We start from the raw sequence: 15872 nt of genomic DNA, 5'->3' as shown, positions 1-15872 counted from the left end.
TCAAAAAAAAAAAAAAAAGATAATAATTTTTGCGGTTGTAGAAAATGTCATACGTAAACGCGCAACTAAATAAGGAATACACATTGTAAAATCATGGAAAATGCGCTGTCAAAATAAATTTAAAAAAAAAAGGCATTTTGCAGATTTCGGTTAGACATATGAAACGATGTTGCTTTACTCTCCCTGGAGAGCTTTGTATTTATCTATAGCGGGGGCTGGCAGCGTCGTAAAGCCGCGATTAGGGTCAGCGTTGCCTTCATAATGGTTAGCTTTTCCCCAACTGTAGTATTATACTATTAAAAACTGAGCGTATGTATCTATGTATGTATGTCCGAGTCACTTCTCCCGAACGGCAGTGAACTGACCATCGAACCAGGTATCGATAGATTCGTAATGTTCTCGTCTTCATGTTTGGCTATTTAACATCATCCTCCGATAATCATAAGCGGAGACATCAATTAAAAACTATTTAATTATAATACTTGTATTTCGACAGAAAATCCCTAATTTTCGAATCCTTTCCTCCATTCAAATGATTATTCAGTACTTCATCCGAACTTTCCGTAACAATGTTTTTATTAAAAATTTGTAGCATGAAGAAAATCATTGAAAATAAAGATCTGTTGCCATTTTTTGCTCAAATATGAATAAATAAAATTCTGGTTTTTGTTTTGAGGCTTTTCCTGTAATGGAGAAATTTAAAATATTTCCTTTTTGGTTATTTTTCCGCAAGCTGCGGTAAAATTTTACTGTTTTTTTTTTTTTTTTTTTCAAGCCTGATTGTTGAGCACGCGCCACTTGACATAACTTTTATTTTCGAGGTTGACCGTGCAAAGCCGGGCGACGCAGCTAGTATATATACATGTTTTTTTTTAATTCCTTCGATTTGTTGTCTAACTTTTTTCTTTGTCGTTTGTTGTTCAAATTTTCAATTGTTAATAAAAAACTTTTTATTCACCCACTAAAGTTCAAATACATATTTTAAGCTTGTAGGGGATGACATTTGATGTCAATGTAGTTTTTTTTTTTTCAAATATTAATTCATTGATAAAATTCAATTTATAAATGCAGGAATAAATTAAAGTAGAAAATCAAATCGTTGTAAATTAAAGATAGTTTAGAGAAGGATTTGACCTTTTTTTTCATTGTTATTGTTAAATAAATACAATGGAAATTTTTCACTTGAACGAGACTCATAAATGATCATAAAAGACTTTTTATTCAACCACTCCAGTTCAAATGCATATTTCAAACTTGTAAGGGATGACATTTGATATTAATGTAGTTTTTTTTTTTAATATTAATTCATTGATAAAATTCTATTCATAAATGCAGGAATAAATTAAAATAGAAAATCAAATCGTTGTAAATTAAAGATAGTTTAGAGAAGAATTTGACCTTTTTTTTCATTTTTATTGTTAAATAAATATAATGGAAATTTTTCACTTGAACGAAACTCATAAATGATCGTAAAAAAAGCGCAGATGTTTTTTAGAGGTTAAAAAGGACGTCCGACAGTTACCAATTCTGTGCTCTTTTCCCAGGATCCTCCAGAAAGTGCAGAACAAGGCGGGCCTCCACATGGACGACCTCTGGGTGCAGTTCCTGCAAGTTCTGAAGGAGGGACTCTACCGCCCCAACGACAAGAGAAAGTGAGTTGCTTTTTACGGAACCCTCACACCCCCCTTCCCCCCCACACCATTGCTGATGCAGAGTCTCCAAACGTTTGCTACTCTCGGAATTTTTTAAAACTCTCTCCCGTTCTCCTTTCTTGTATCTGACACAACCACAGTCAGAATTTTCTCCTGGGCTTGTTCCATAAAACTTCCCCTTGATTTCAAGGCAAACCATGTAAGAGAGCACAAATAGTGATGTGGATCGGGTAAATACCCAGCGGGTGGGTAAATAATTTTGGGTATTTACCCAAGGCCTGGGTAAATACCCAAAAACTGGGTATTTTACAAAAAAATGCAAAAAGTGAATGGGATTTTTTTTTTAAATCTAAATATGTAATAATTGGTAAAACTGATACATACATATGTACTACATAGTTTATATTTTTTATTGAAAGACTTGATAAAATTATGAAAGAAACATATCTTGAACCAAAGAATCTTTCTTTTCAATGTCATAATTTTAGAAGTGTAAGCAATTCAATCATGAACTTCAGGATTTCAAAATCACAATCTAGGTTATTCATATCCAAAACGAAAAAAAAAAAAAGGGGGAAGCATGAGAGATGTTTGGAAGAATAAACTGAGAAGTTATTAAGACACACTATGAGATGTTATTTATATTATTGCTGTTTAAGTGATAACGTGGCAAATATAGAAACAGTTTTCACATTAATAAGCAAAAAAAATATCAAAATCAAAATATTGTTTTCTGTTGCCTTGCTCATTTGCATTTGCTCCCCGGTACTTCATGGTGAAAATTTATTCAAACTATTTTTATTGACATTTCGTTACATTTTGATGTCATGCAGGGATATATTACTGGGTTATAAAAGACTAGGACCTTAAAAAATTGATGTTTGCTTTTTTTGTAACCAGTTAAGCTTTTTGCTTTTTGTAGAATGGCTTTTTATACCTGAAACTTGGCTGTCAACATTGAACATAGGCATATCCAACACATTTAATGTGAATATCGTATTAGATTGCTAAGTTGTTTCGCACAATAATTCTTTAAATATGTGATCAAAATACAATTTTTGAGCAAAAATTTATTGTTTTGTATGTGGTTGGTTATACACAGTGGAATACATACAGAAAAGTATTCTAGTTGAATATACATTTTGAAATAAATACCCGGGTAAATACCCATTTTGGGTATTTACCAGGGTATATACCCTGGGTATTTACCCCTAAAAATAAATACCCGGGTATTTTACATCACTAAGCACAAATGATGGACGCGAATTTTTTTTAAAAAAATCATATTTTCCAAACTACTGCAAATATTACAATAGGTGAAATCAAGGGTGCCCCCTCCCCTAACAGCAAGGGCACACCCCCTAAATATAGCGAAGACACCCCCCCCCCCAAAGCAAGAGCCCCGCAAATGAGCAAGTTGCCTTAACATATACAGTGAAAACTCAATAAGTAGTCGACCGGTTAAGTGGTCACTCTGCTTAAGTCGTCGTTTTTCTTTGGTCCGACAAGGTCTCATTGACAGTAATGTAAAATGATCCTCCTTTACTGGTCACCAAATTTAATTTCACCCGCTTAACTAGTCACTCAAAAGTTGTTTTCTAAAATTCCTTTTCCTTATCGGATCTTAGAAAATAGTATCGGACTTAGTTAAAAGGCTGTTTGATATTTATTTTCCTTGAAATCTCGATCCTCGGTTCTGGTCGTTCAAAGCATTGCTGTGACTCTGCCAAGTGCCGAGAATATGAATCTGACTCCTTCCAGCGAGACATACGAAATCTAATACCTGGAGAAAGTTTGTCAGTATTTAACATCCGTTCACAAGAAACAAAAAGCACAAAATTTAAAGATTGATGTACGTTAGAAGAGATCATTCTTCTCCGTAAGCAACAACTTCATCAGTCAACATTGAAAGATTGTTTTAATGTACCGTAACTACATTAAAAAAAGTTATTGTTATTACATAATGTATAAGTAAGAGAAAATAAAACAAAGTAACTATAATTAGTATTTTCCCTTTTTAAAATATCCCCTAATTTATACATTTAATGTGAATATCATATTAGATTGCTAAGTTGTTTCGCACAATAATTCTTTAAATATGTGATCAAAATACAAATTTTGAGCAAAAATTTATTGTTTTGTATGTGGTTGGTTATACACAGTGGAATACATACAGAAAAGTATTCTAGTTGAATATACATTTTTGAAATAAATACCCGGGTAAATACCCATTTTGGGTATTTGCAGAATATATACCCTGGGTATTTACCCCTAAAAATAAATACCCGGGTAAATACCCATTTTGGGTACATAATTGATTACATAAGCTATTGTTTTTCTTATAGAATTCTACTGCTATTCATGAATATATGTAAGGCTTTTTTTTTCTTCCTTAATTTCCCACTCCACATAAGTAACTCCGCATAAGTGGTCGAAAATTTTTGGTCCCTTGAGTGACGACTTAACGAGGTTTTTCTGAGTTGCCTTAAATTTTCAGTAATATCATACTTCTTTAGGTAAACAGGCTGGACACGTTGTCGTTAACTTTGAATATATTTTTCTTTTAAAAATGAGCAAAAATCTCGAAAGAGCAATAACTCAGTCAATCCTCTGAAATATGGCGAGCTGATGTGTGCATCACATGACTTCCTTTTACTCCAATAAAATGTCATTTCCCCATCATGGGCAATTTTAATGTGATTCAATAGTTTACTCTCTAAATATCACCAACAGTGGCCAAATTGAAACCAAATTTAAAATTAAAAAAATCGCCAAATTTTTCGCCAAGTTGGCGAAAAAACTTGGCGACCTAAAGACTGGCGATATATCGCCAAGTGCCCGACAAATGATAACACCACTTGAGTTTACATCGAAATGAACAATGATTTCCCCGCAAAAAGGGGCAAAAGACCCCCTTAGGAACATCCGAATGCAACCAAAAGAGAAGGTGCACAACTAGACTCCACCGGGAGTCTACGTACCAAATTTCAACTCTCTTGGACATTCCGTTCGTGAGTTATGCGACATACATACACACATACGCACATGTACATACAGACGTCATGAGAAAACTCGTTGTCATTAACTCGGGGATCGTCAAAATGGATATTTCGGGTGTCTGCACGTTCTTAGGCACATATCCACGTGTGATTCGGTCGAAAAAAAACTCAACATTCATTCGAGGGTGAGAAAAATGGAAATTAAGGCCGATTTTTGAGTGAAAATTTTTTTCGCGAATACAATACTTCCGTTTTCGTAAAAAGAAGTAAAAAGAAGTATTGTATTCGCGAAAAAATTTTCACTCAAAAATCGCCCTTAATTTCCATTTTTCTCACCCTCGAATGAATGTTGAGTTTTTTTTTTCGACTCGACCACACGTGGATATGTGCCTAAGAACGTGCAGACACGCGAAACATCCATTTACACGATTCCCGAAATAATTACAACGAGTTTTCTCGTGACGTCCGTATGTACGTATGTATGTTTGTGCGGATGCGCGTATGTATGTCGCATAACTCAAGAACGGTATGTCCTAGAGAGTTGAAATTCGGTACGTAGACTTTTAGTGGGCTCTAGTTGTAAACCTTCTTTTTTGGTTGCATTTGGATGCTTCAAAGGGGGTCTTTTGCCCCTTTTTGGGGGGAAATCAATGTTAATTTCGATACAAACTCAAGTGGTGTTATAATTTGGTGGACACTTGGCGATATATCGCCAGTCCTTTGGTCGCCAACTTGGCGACAAATTTGGAGATTTTTTTTACATCTGATTTCAATTCGGCCACTGTTGGTGATATTTCGAGAGTAAACTATTAAATCACATTAAAATTCTAAATCATGCTGTACAGCATCACCTACCAGGGCTACTAGTAGTATCTCCTGAAACATGACAGACAGGGTGTTCCCCTATTATTTGTACTGGTTATCTCCAAATTATCTCTAAAGTCACTACCCTGTCTCACCCCTCTAAACCTTGAGGGACTGGATAAAAGCAAAAAAATGTCCGCCGCTATCGGCATTGAGCCACCGCAGTTGGCGATCAGGGGTTGGCGAGCGAATGGAGCAAGAGACGAAGCCCCCTAAAAGGTAATACAGTTTTCTCTCTGTTTAACGACTTTCAGGGGACCACAAAAAATCGTCCTTAAATAGAAAGCGTCTTTAAATAGAATGCTTTTAACACTGTAGTGGACCATGTGGGACCGTGAAAAGCCGTCGTTAAAAAGAGAATGTCGTTAAATAGAACGTTGTTAAACAGAGAGCCAACTGCATATATATATACACAATTGGCTCTCTGTTTAACGACTTTCAAGGGACCACAAAAAATCGTCCTTAAATAGAAAGAGTCTTTAAATAGAATGCTTTTAACACTGTAGTGGGCCATCTGGGACCGTGAAAAGCCGTCGTTAAAAAGAGAATGTCGTTAAATAGAACGTTGTTAAACAGAGAGCCAACTGCATATATATATACACAATTGGCTCTCTGTTTAACGACTTTCAAGGGACCACAAAAAATCGTCCTTAAATAGAAAGAGTCTTTAAATAGAATGCTTTTAACACTGTAGTGCACCATGTGGGACCGTGAAAAGCCGTCGTTAAAAAGAGAATGTCGTTAAATAGAACGTTGTTAAACAGAGAGCCAACTGCATATATGTATACACAATTGGCTCTCTGTTTAACGACTTTCAGGGGACCACAAAAAATCGTCCTTAAATAGAAAGAGTCTTTAAATAGAATGCTTTTAACACTGTAGTGGACCATGTGGGATCGTGAAAAGCCGTCGTTAAAAAGAGAATGTCGTTAAATAGAACGTTGTTAAACAGAGAGCCAACTGCATATATATATACACAATTGGCTCTCTGTTTAACGACTTTCAAGGGACCACAAAAAATCGTCCTTAAATAGAAAGAGTCTTTAAATAGAATGCTTTTAACACTGTAGTGGACCATGTGGGACCGTGAAAAGCCGTCGTTAAAAAGAGAATGTCGTTAAATAGAACGTTGTTAAACAGAGAGCCAACTGCATATATATATACACAATTGGCTCTCTGTTTAACGACTTTCAAGGGACCACAAAAAATCGTCCTTAAATAGAAAGAGTCTTTAAATAGAATGCTTTTAACACTGTAGTGGACCATGTGGGACCGTGGAAAGCCGTCGTTAAAAAGAGAATGTCGTTAAATAGAACGTTGTTAAACAGAGAGCCAACTGCATATATATATACACAATTGGCTCTCTGTTTAACGACTTTCAAGGGACCACAAAAAATCGTCCTTAAATAGAAAGAGTCTTTAAATAGAATGCTTTTAACACTGTAGTGGACCATGTGGGACCGTGGAAAGCCGTCGTTAAAAAGAGAATGTCGTTAAATAGAACGTTGTTAAACAGAGAGCCAACTGCATATATATATACACAATTGGCTCTCTGTTTAACGACTTTCAGGGGACCACAAAAAATCGTCCTTAAATAGAAAGAGTCTTTAAATAGAATGCTTTTAACACTGTAGTGGACCATGTGGGACCGTGAAAAGCCGTCGTTAAAAAGAGAATGTCGTTAAATAGAACGTTGTTAAACAGAGAGCCAACTGCATATATATATACACAATTGGCTCTCTGTTTAACGACTTTCAGGGGACCACAAAAAATCGTCCTTAAATAGAAAGAGTCTTTAAATAGAATGCTTTTAACACTGTAGTGGACCATGTGGGACCGTGAAAAGCCGTCGTTAAAAAGAGAATGTCGTTAAATAGAACGTTGTTAAACAGAGAGCCAACTGCATATATATATACACAATTGGCTCTCTGTTTAACGACTTTCAGGGGACCACAAAAAATCGTCCTTAAATAGAAAGAGTCTTTAAATAGAATGCTTTTAACACTGTAGTGGACCATGTGGGACCGTGAAAAGCCGTCGTTAAAAAGAGAATGTCGTTAAATAGAACGTTGTTAAACAGAGAGCCAACTGCATATATATATACACAATTGGCTCTCTGTTTAACGACTTTCAAGGGACCACAAAAAATCGTCCTTAAATAGAAAGAGTCTTTAAATAGACTGCTTTTAACACTGTAGTGGACCATGTGGGACCGTGAAAAGCCGTCGTTAAAAAGAGAATGTCGTTAAATAGAACGTTGTTAAACAGAGAGCCAACTGCATATATATATACACAATTGGCTCTCTGTTTAACGACTTTCAAGGGACCACAAAAAATCGTCCTTAAATAGAAAGAGTCTTTAAATAGAATGCTTTTAACACTGTAGTGGACCATGTGGGACCGTGAAAAGCCGTCGTTAAAAAGAGAATGTCGTTAAATAGAACGTTGTTAAACAGAGAGCCAACTGCATATATATATACACAATTGGCTCTCTGTTTAACGACTTTCAAGGGACCACAAAAAATCGTCCTTAAATAGAAAGAGTCTTTAAATAGAATGCTTTTAACACTGTAGTGGACCATGTGGGACCGTGAAAAGCCGTCGTTAAAAAGAGAATGTCGTTAAATAGAACGTTGTTAAACAGAGAGCCAACTGCATATATATATACACAATTGGCTCTCTGTTTAACGACTTTCAAGGGACCACAAAAAATCGTCCTTAAATAGAAAGAGTCTTTAAATAGAATGCTTTTAACACTGTAGTGGACCATGTGGGACCGTGAAAAGCCGTCGTTAAAAAGAGAATGTCGTTAAATAGAACGTTGTTAAACAGAGAGCCAACTGCATATATATATACACAATTGGCTCTCTGTTTAACGACTTTCAGGGGACCACAAAAAATCGTCCTTAAATAGAAAGAGTCTTTAAATAGAATGCTTTTAACACTGTAGTGGACCATGTGGGACCGTGAAAAGCCGTCGTTAAAAAGAGAATGTCGTTAAATAGAACGTTGTTAAACAGAGAGCCAACTGCATATATATATACACAATTGGCTCTCTATTTAACGACTTTCAAGGGACCACAAAAAATCGTCCTTAAATAGAAAGAGTCTTTAAATAGAATGCTTTTAACACTGTAGTGGACCATGTGGGACCGTGAAAAGCCGTCGTTAAAAAGAGAATGTCGTTAAATAGAACGTTGTTAAACAGAGAGCCAACTGCATATATATATACACAATTGGCTCTCTGTTTGACGACTTTCAGGGGACCACAAAAAATCGTCCTTAAATAGAAAGAGTCTTTAAATAGAATGCTTTTAACACTGTAGTGGACCATGTGGGACCGTGAAAAGCCGTCGTTAAAAAGAGAATGTCGTTAAATAGAACGTTGTTAAACAGAGAGCCAACTGCATATATATATACACAATTGGCTCTCTGTTTAACGACTTTCAGGGGACCACAAAAAATCGTCCTTAAATAGAAAGAGTCTTTAAATAGAATGCTTTTAACACTGTAGTGGACCATGTGGGACCGTGAAAAGCCGTCGTTAAAAAGAGAATGTCGTTAAATAGAACGTTGTTAAACAGAGAGCCAACTGCATATATATATATACACAATTGGCTCTCTGTTTAACGACTTTCAAGGGACCACAAAAAATCGTCCTTAAATAGAAAGAGTCTTTAAATAGAATGCTTTTAACACTGTAGTGGACCATGTGGGACCGTGAAAAGCCGTCGTTAAAAAGAGAATGTCGTTAAATAGAACGTTGTTAAACAGAGAGCCAACTGCATATATATACACACAATTGGCTCTCTGTTTAACGACTTTCAAGGGACCACAAAAAATCGTCCTTAAATAGAATGCTTTTAGCACAGTAGTGGACCATGTGGGACCTTGAAAAGCCGTCGTTAAAAAGAGAATGTCGTTAAATAGAGCGTCGTTAACAAAGAGCCAACTGTATGTGCCGTAGTTTCGAAAATATGATTTTCTATAACCGGTTACACCACTTGTACTCCCCCTGGCCCAATGTAACTTAAAACCAAGGGCTCCGGGGGGGGAGGGAATAACTCCCCCCACGCTGCAACCCTGTTTATGACTGCATTTCTTCATTGAACTCTGAGAAAATGTGCCTTATAAAAGTCGTATCCTATAATACTTAAAATAAATAAGTCGTAAAACAAAAGTCGTATAAGTCGTATAAATATAATAATAAAGTATAAGTCGTATCCTATAATATAATAATATTATAGGATATAAATTATAATAAGTCGTATCCTATAAATAAGTCGTATTCTATAATGCTTAAGAACTTAGTGCAAAGACAAATGAAGAGAACGATTGTCATTTTTGCTAAAAGTATTGACCTGAAGCGATTGTAAAATATTGTTACAAATTTTGTAAATAGTAATTATTTTTATAATGTCGTAATCTAGCTAAATTTGGCGTTTTTGTAAATTATTTTTCATCTAAAATTATTGTAGCAACGTGACTTGTAAATAGTTTCTTGTCATGAATATACAGCCCCCGTACATTCGGCTGAAGTATACGATCCCCTCATTTCTGAATGATAAAATTAGTGAATGGAAAGAAATAAAATAACGGTCTACGGTTTTCGGGAATCTTGTGGAATGTTTAAGAGTTCTCTTTCGATGTCTATAAAATAGCGGTCCTGCATGATAAAAAGTCAGTTTCGATTGAGAATTTGTACTGAGAGTGTATTAGCTCTGTTTATTGCGAGGCACTTCGCTGTGTTGTTTTTCGTATTTGGATGTAAATACGTGTGTAACCGTTGAGTTTACGGTGTCGATTGATATTTGCTTCATTGCTGATGATTCATTTAGCAGTTGTCGACGATCTTTCCTGTACATAGTGTAAATAAAGCTCCGGTGTTTTTCTCAAGAACTGAGTCGTTCTTTCAAGAAAGTGAAAGTCGCACCGGATCCGTTACAATATCGTTCGAGTAATTGCGTAGAAGGATCTCGTACCATTGATCCGAAAGTCCCGCAGTCGGTCGCTAGCAGTCATCGTGGGTACAGGAGCCGCTGGAGACTTTCCCTTCCCTTCTGAATGATGCCTAATGCTGCCAACAATTGGGGACAAAGTCAGAACGCTCCCCATTCGAGGACCTCCCCTTTTTTTTCTGTGGTAAATATATCTTGGAATGCCACAGCTTCCGTGTTGACTCTCATCTATATAAGATTTTTCTATATCTTAATAGAAATATATCTTAATCTAAAGAAGTTCTTCTGCCCTTATATAGAAGTTTGGTAAGACCTCATTTGGAGTATGCTGTTCAGCTTTGGTCTCCTTACCGTAAGAAAGACAATGTATTGGAAAGGGTTCAAAGGCGGGCTACAAGACTAATAAACGGACTTTCTCATTTAGACAATGATTCCAGGCTTAGAAGGCTAAAAATGTACAGTCTTGAGCAAAGAAGAGATTTTCGAGTTGAACCAAACCATTGCTTCGGTCACTTGTCTGGTCTGTGCTAATTCTATATTAGATACCAGTTTGTTTGGCCCTCTTGGCTTCCTTAAGAGGTTTTCCATCTCCAGCTCAGTCACTTTTCTATACCGGGCTGATGAGTGCTAATAAGCACGAAACTGCAGTCCTCGGCGGGAAATGACTGATCTGGCGGTGTATTTCATGTATGATTCAGTTGTTTAAACTTATCAAAATAAAAGATGTTACGGGGCTGAAGTTTAGCACTGAAAACAGGACAAGGGGTCATTGTTTTAAGCTATTTAAATCTCGAGCTAACATGGATATTAGGAAAAATTATTATTATAGCAGGGTAGTGGAACCTCGGAACAGCTTACCGGAAGAGGTGGATATGAGCAAGGGAGTAGATAGTTTTAAGAGGGCCATTGATCTTCACTGGGGATTGTAAATGGACTAGGACCAGTCTAGCTGGGCCCAGAGCCTGTTGCTGGTCGTCGCTTTTGTATTTATATTTGTTCATAGACATAGAAATGATGTGATTTGTGGATGTAGAGATGTGTAGATAGTAAATTGTAGATGTAGTGCACAAGCGAGTTTTGACGCTATTGGGGAAGCTGACAAATTTTTCGCCCGTAAAGTGCTCGCAGCGCCATCTATAGTCGAGAATTACGGCACGCAGTAGGTTCTGTTTGAAGGTTTCCCGTAGAATGCAGGCTCCCACAAACATTAAGTGGGCTATGTCTATGGTTATGTAAATACTACAATGTTCGTAAAAATCTTCGGAGCCAAAAACTTTCCTCCAATGATTTTGAAATGTTTTTAGCGCCGTGCGATGACAGCTCCCTCTATTTGCTTTCAGGTCTTCGAAGGCTGTCGAGCATTCCGAAAAGGAGGCCAAAGAAGCGCCAGACGCCGCCAAGACAGCCGATTCGAACGCCAAAGTGAACGCCAAAACGTTCGGCAAGGCGTGCCAACTGGACCTGGAGGAGTTCGCCGAGCAGAGCGAGATGAAGGACACCTACATATGCTGAGCTTTTGTGCTCCCTAGCGTCGTCCCGAGCAACTACGCAACATCCGAGCTCTCCGCCATTTTGGTTCCCAGGGACTGCGAATACGTTCGAGCCCCGTGATCATTCTCAGCGCCGAATGCAATCAAACTCTTTTACGAAGAGCACGGATTTGGCAAGCTCCCGGTTTTACGAAGCAATAAAGCGACTCTACGTCCTGAGCTCCACGTACGCAACGTGCGAACAATCCGCCATTTTGGTTAAATTCCTAGTTCAGTTTCGCAACGATGAGAGCCCAGGTGCCTCCGTCTAGCGGAGAAACTGTGTGTGATCATTCTCGTGGTAGTGGTATCCGCCGATTGTGGAGCCACATGATAAGAAAAATGGATGTTATACCGTGGGATCGCTCTTAGGTCTGCGAAAGGTAAAGCCTCCAACGCAACCCGATTAAAAAGAAAAAAAAAAGTAACATTGTGTTAGCTATTCTATTTTTTTTAATGCTATTAAACTCTACAGCTAATCGAATCTAAAAATTATTGACTTTTATAACGTACTAGCTGTACCCGACGCGCGTTGCTACGCCAACAAAAAAATACATCATTATACTGATTTTCATGACAATCGGTTGAACGGGGCAGAAGTTGCTACTCTGCAGTGCCACCTGGTGGCGAGTGGCTTCAATGAGCATATGATGCACCTTCTCCGTGGAAAAATACATATATATAGCATTTTTCATAATAATCGGTCCAGGTATCCAGTGACTCTACTCAAATTTTGTACTCACGCAGTTTGCAAGATCAATCCATCGCTAAAAATATCAAATAGAAAAAGTTTTAAATCCCCCCGTTGCATGAAAAGCCATAAAACAATAAAGAAAGAATTTATTTGTTCAAACTCAAGAAAAATGGCAACAGCTAACTTCTTATCAATGAGATCTTTCACGCGAATTAATTTCTGCATTTTATTCGTATTTATCCAATGGATTGTGACTTAAATTGGAATAAAAAAGATCGGATTTTTTTCGAACTGGTCTATAAACATTCCTAGTACCAAAAATAACAAACGGTGAAAGTTTCAGCCAAATCTGCCGGGTAGTTTTTGAGTTCATGGATGACATACAGACAAACATTCATTTTTATATATATATAGATTTCAGTTTAAATCTTAAAGAACAAATCAAAGTTAACTGCATCAACAACAGTGCAATACAGATAAAAGTTAGCTGAATTATGTCTGACTAAATTTGCATTGCATTTTCTTACTTGTGAGTCTTATTAAACAAATCTATTGTATTATAGTTATAGTAATAGTTTTGTAATTGTTCACATGCTTAAACCCAGAGTTAATGTTTCCACGGTTTTCCAACGGCCAGTTTTTTAAGTACCCGCTTTTGCTCGGAATTTTCAGACCCGATCAATTCGATTAATCGAATCAACAAAAAATTTTCCGGCCCGATCAACGCGATGAATCGAACCAATAAATTTTTTTCGAGTGCGATCAATTCGATTAATCGAATCAACAAAAAATTTTTGGGTCCCGATCAGTTCGATTGATGGAATCAACATAAAATCTTCAGGCCCGATCAATTCGATTAATCGAATCATTAAAAAATTTTCCGGCCCGATCAACGCGATGAATCGAACCAACATATTTTTTTCGAGTGCGATCAATTCGATTAATCGAATGAAGAAAAAATTTTTGGGGCCCGATCAGTTCGATTGATGGAATCAACAAAAAATTTTCGGGCCCGATCAATACGATGAATCGAACCAATAAAATTTTTTCGAGTTCGATCAATTTAACTAATCGAATCAACAAAAAATTTTTCGGCCCGATCAGCGCGATGAATCAAACCAATATAATTTTTCCCAGTTTGATCCATTCGATTAATGGAATAAACAAAAAATTTTCGGACCCAATCCGATGAATCGAATCAACGAAAGATTTTCGGGCCCGATCAATGTGATGAATCGAACCAATAAAATTTTTTGGAGTTCGGTCAATTCGATTAATCGAATCAATGCAATTATTTCGGACCCAATCGATCCGATTAATTGAACCAACAATTTTTTCTCGCGCCAGATCTGTTCCATTAGTCGAACCAGTAGAACTTTTTGAGCCCGATCAACTCGATTGGTCGAACCAATAATATATAAAAATCCATTAAATAAGATTAATGTTCCATTAAGGTTTTTCGGTTACAATCAGCTCGATTAAAATGCCATTAAGGTTCCTCGGGCCTGAGCAATCCGATTAATCGAATTAATGAAATATGGAATAAAAATTAATAAAGAAAAAATTCAAATACATAAAAAAATGTGATTAATATAATACAAAAATTCATTGAATAAAATTAAAGTTTCATTAGGATGTAAAATATTCTTCCAGATTATAAGATAGCAAAAACCTTTATAAGTTCCAAAACCGTCATATATTCAAAGCAAGATGCTAAACAACATTTAAATGTAAAATTGAAGCATGACGGATAAAAATGGTGGCGACGTAAGACATATTTTTGTTTCTGACTTCGAGCCAAAAGTTTTGTTCGCTGAATTTTATTAATTAATTAATTTTTTTAATAAAGTAAACATTTCCACCGAAAATTTTCATTACAGTTGGTTGCGGCATCTTTTCATAAAGTGTAGACAGAAATATGTTGCATAATATTTATGTCTACACTTAATGATTAGATATATGAGCTACAGTCAAACCCCGTTAGCGCGAACTCGCTTAATGCGAATTTTCGCTTAGAGCGAAATAAATGCCATTCCCCGTCAGATAAAGCTTCAAATTAGTGTTAAACAGTCAAACCCCGTTAACGCGAACTCGCTTAATGCGAATTTTCGCTTAGAGCGAAATAAATGCCATTCCCCGTCAAATAAAGCTTCAAATTAGTGTTAAATCAATCGCTTAACACGAAGAGGATTTAGACGAAATCCCGCATAAGACGAAGAAACTTTTAAGGTCTTGAAGAAAAAAGGGAAAAGAAAAAAGAAAATCCCAATGATTTTACATGAAATTACTTTCGAAAGTCGAAAGATCTGCACTTGAATGCAAGCGACATGGATGGCAGCGACATGGATGGAAAATCGGGAAAACCACGTTGTTTTAAAAAAAAGTACGAACTTAAGCTGTAGACTATGCTTACAGTAAAAAAGCTTGATGATCAGTGAAATCTTTGACAAGTGGCTGACAAACCTAAATGTAAAATTTCATCGTGAAAAAAAAATGTTTAATTCTGGACACTTTTTCTGCACATGTAGTGGTTAAGGGGGTCCGGGAAACAAAAATCTTCAAATTTTGCAATTTTTTTTTTATAATTTGAAAAATTGCTCCGTTTTTTTTCTGCTTAAGAGGACGTTTGAATCTTGTTTCTATCTTAAATAGAACGAAAGATATAATTATTTTTGTTTCATGCACCTAACTAATGTGTACTTAACTTTAATCGCGTTTTTCTCCATGATGCAATTTTTCCCGATTTCTTGCATTCAAACTCTTATAAGTCAGGAACCGATAGAGATAAAGTAATGAAACTTGGAGCATATCTTTTTCAAGCAATTTACTTTAATTTTTATTCGGTGAATTTGAAAAAAACGTTTACTGCAAAAATTATGATTTTTAAAAAAAAAGTATCTTCGAATTTTTCGAAATTTTTCTTCAAATATTTTTTATTTTTTATTGAATCAATATTTTTAAAATCGCCGAATAAAAATTAAAGCTTAGATATTTGTGCATACTTTTTTGAAAAAAAATTGAAAATTGACCAGCAATATTTTGAGTTATAGCAATTTAAAACAACCCCATTTTTTTGAAAAAAAAAATTAAATTTAAATAAAAAAACAATTTTTTTTCATATTTATGTTATGATTTTGCTTATTAAATAAATGATGAATCAGTTCAAAAAATTTCAA

The 15872-nt window shown here is 36.0% G+C and overlaps 1 protein-coding gene across 1 annotated transcript in view; it reads left to right on the top strand.

Annotated features, from left to right (window-relative positions):
- The window catches only part of LOC129222160 (patanin-like phospholipase domain-containing protein atgl-1), a 98598-nt gene extending 86167 nt beyond the window's left edge, over positions 1 to 12431 (top strand). Inside the window, exons 8-9 of the mRNA XM_054856617.1 lie at positions 1545 to 1652; positions 11814 to 12431. Of these exons, the coding sequence (XP_054712592.1) occupies positions 1545 to 1652; positions 11814 to 11985 (280 nt within the window). The 3' untranslated portion in view covers positions 11986 to 12431. The remainder of the gene's footprint in view (positions 1 to 1544; positions 1653 to 11813) is intronic.
- The last annotated feature ends 3441 nt before the right edge of the window (positions 12432 to 15872 follow it).

Source organism: Uloborus diversus, chromosome 5, assembly GCF_026930045.1.
Source record: "Uloborus diversus isolate 005 chromosome 5, Udiv.v.3.1, whole genome shotgun sequence".
Classification (NCBI taxonomy): Eukaryota; Metazoa; Arthropoda; class Arachnida; order Araneae; family Uloboridae; genus Uloborus; species Uloborus diversus.
Note: the sequence above shows the minus strand (reverse complement) of the source record. Positions and strands in the feature narration are given on the sequence as shown.